This window comes from Hibiscus syriacus, unplaced genomic scaffold (assembly GCF_006381635.1).
Source record: "Hibiscus syriacus cultivar Baekdansim isolate YM2019G1 unplaced genomic scaffold, ASM638163v2 tig00000738_pilon, whole genome shotgun sequence".
Lineage (NCBI taxonomy): Eukaryota > Viridiplantae > Streptophyta > Magnoliopsida > Malvales > Malvaceae > Hibiscus > Hibiscus syriacus.
The window spans coordinates 909,413-911,433 of record NW_024061816.1 but is presented as its reverse complement, the minus strand read 5'-3'; the positions used below and the strand labels follow the sequence as shown (position 1 = coordinate 911,433).

The 2,021-nt window shown below is 34.9% G+C and overlaps 1 protein-coding gene across 1 annotated transcript; it reads left to right on the top strand.

Moving 5' to 3' along the window:
• The first annotated feature begins 493 nt into the window (after positions 1 to 493).
• On the top strand, positions 494 to 1,537 carry LOC120212518 (germin-like protein subfamily 1 member 13). Its single transcript, XM_039210798.1, has 2 exons — positions 494 to 669; positions 795 to 1,537. Exons 1-2 carry the CDS (start codon positions 546 to 548, stop codon positions 1,346 to 1,348), a joined length of 678 nt encoding a protein of 225 aa, XP_039066729.1. The 5' UTR covers positions 494 to 545; the 3' UTR covers positions 1,349 to 1,537.
• The last annotated feature ends 484 nt before the right edge of the window (positions 1,538 to 2,021 follow it).

Genomic DNA, 2,021 nt, shown 5'->3' with positions numbered 1-2,021 from the left:
TTATATTTATTAAACTTTCATGTTGTGGTCTACACTCTCATTTTTAATTTCTCATATAAGAATTGTTCATCAACTGCTTATACAACTTGATCCATTCGAACGTTGACTTTGGCAGTGTGTTTAAACATTGCAAGAGGCTAATCAATTGGATGTTATTTTATTGGGTTTTTTCCCTTAAAGTCAATAGATTAGTTAAATAGACAAAGAAGGCATTTGGTGTGTAAAAACGACCGGTTCCATTGCAAAATATGTATGCATTGGAAGACTGAAACTCGATGAGGATCAAGGCATAGAGTAGTTGAAGAATGATTCATTTAGATTTCTTTAAAAACATGTAATCACTACGGACTTGGTAAATCTTTCATCCGTTTCTTAACTATTTTCCTTTTTTTTAAAAAAAAAATAGAATTATTAAAAAATGATAATGGACCAGTTCAGTTCCTGCAATCTATAAATTGGCATGCTCTCAAACCAGATTTCTCACCCCTCATAAAGCAACAAATCTTAGAAGAATTGAATCAAATTCAAGACTGCTGCTTACAACAATGAAAGGTGTTGGATTCCTTGTAGCATTTGTCCTGTTGGCTTTGGCTTCCAAACTTGCCTCAGCATCAGATCCCAGCCCTCTTCAGGATTTCTGTGTAGCAGTTAATGATGCTAAAGATGGCGGTGTGTTCTTTAATGCTTTGTTTCCTTTGAATCTTCATCTTTGCATTATATTCGTCTCGACGGATCACGTTGAAGTGTCGAAACTAGTGAAGTATTAATACATTTTTATTTTTGCATTTCTGCAGTTTTTGTTAATGGCAAGTTGTGCAAGGACCCAAAGCTTGCTGTCCCAGAAGACTTCTTCCTTCAAGGGCTTAACATTCCAGGAAATACATCAAACCCAGTAGGATCCATGGTCACTCCAGCCAATGTTCAACAAATACCAGGGCTCAACACTCTCGGCATTTCTCTCGTTCGAATCGACTATGCACCTTATGGAGGCCTAAACCCTCCTCACACCCACCCTCGTGCCACCGAAATTCTAGTCGTCGTGGAGGGCACTCTTTACGTTGGCTTCGTTACATCCAACCCGGAGAACCGTCTCTTCACAAAAGTCCTGTACCCCGGAGATGTCTTCGTGTTCCCGGTCGGCCTCATCCACTTCCAGTTCAACATAGGGCACACCAATGCAGTTGCCTTTGCTGGTCTCAGTAGCCAAAACCCAGGTGTTATCACCATTGCAAATGCAGTGTTCGGCTCAGACCCGGCAATCAATCCCGACGTTCTTGTCAAGGCCTTCCAGCTGGATAAGAATATCGTTAAGCAACTTCAGTCCCGGTTCTGGTGGGATAACAACTAGAGGAATGAATTTCTAAACCCCATGAAACCTACATAGTAGGCTGGCTAATTATTTTCTGGATAATGTTGGACTTGTTTCTGTCGTTCAACTCAGTATTCCTTGTTGAAATATTGAGAAATAAACAAGTTTCTTATGTACTTTGCTTTTGGTCGTATAATAATATGGTGTCTTCCAATGACAATTTATTTAGTTCAGCTTTTTTATATAATTATCTATTTGATCTCTTAATGTTTATTTATTTCAACTTTTTTATATAATATATATATTTCATAAGTGTCATTGGAAAATTTGTCTATTGTTATGGTGTTCAAACGGTTAATTCGAGCATACATATTTTTTTGACAAATAATTTAAATCTCTCAAATCTAATAATATCGCAAAATCTAAAAAATAATAAATTTTTAGAATATAAATTCGTGAGGTTAAAGAGATGTTACAAAAATATAAACCGATTAAATAATAAACAACAATAAAACAAATTCGTGTGTGTTTAAGATAACCATACAATACGTTAAACGAAAACGATTGTTTAACTATGAGAAAACGAAAGAAAATTAAAAATATATATATATTTAAGATAAAAATAAATATTTTTTAACTTTTACGTCAATGTTAAATACTATATTATTTAGGGTAATTTATATAAATAGCTACTTAACTATTTAGTCCTTTT

What these genes read in the sequence shown, in the direction of transcription:
- LOC120212518 (XM_039210798.1), top strand. Translation starts at nt 546, where the DNA reads ATGAAAGGTGTTGGATTCCTTGTAGCATTTGTCCTGTTGGCTTTGGCT. An exon ending in TAATGATGCTAAAGATGGCG is followed by an intron (nt 670 to 794) that starts GTGTGTTCTTTA and finishes GCATTTCTGCAG; the next exon opens with TTTTTGTTAATGGCAAGTTG.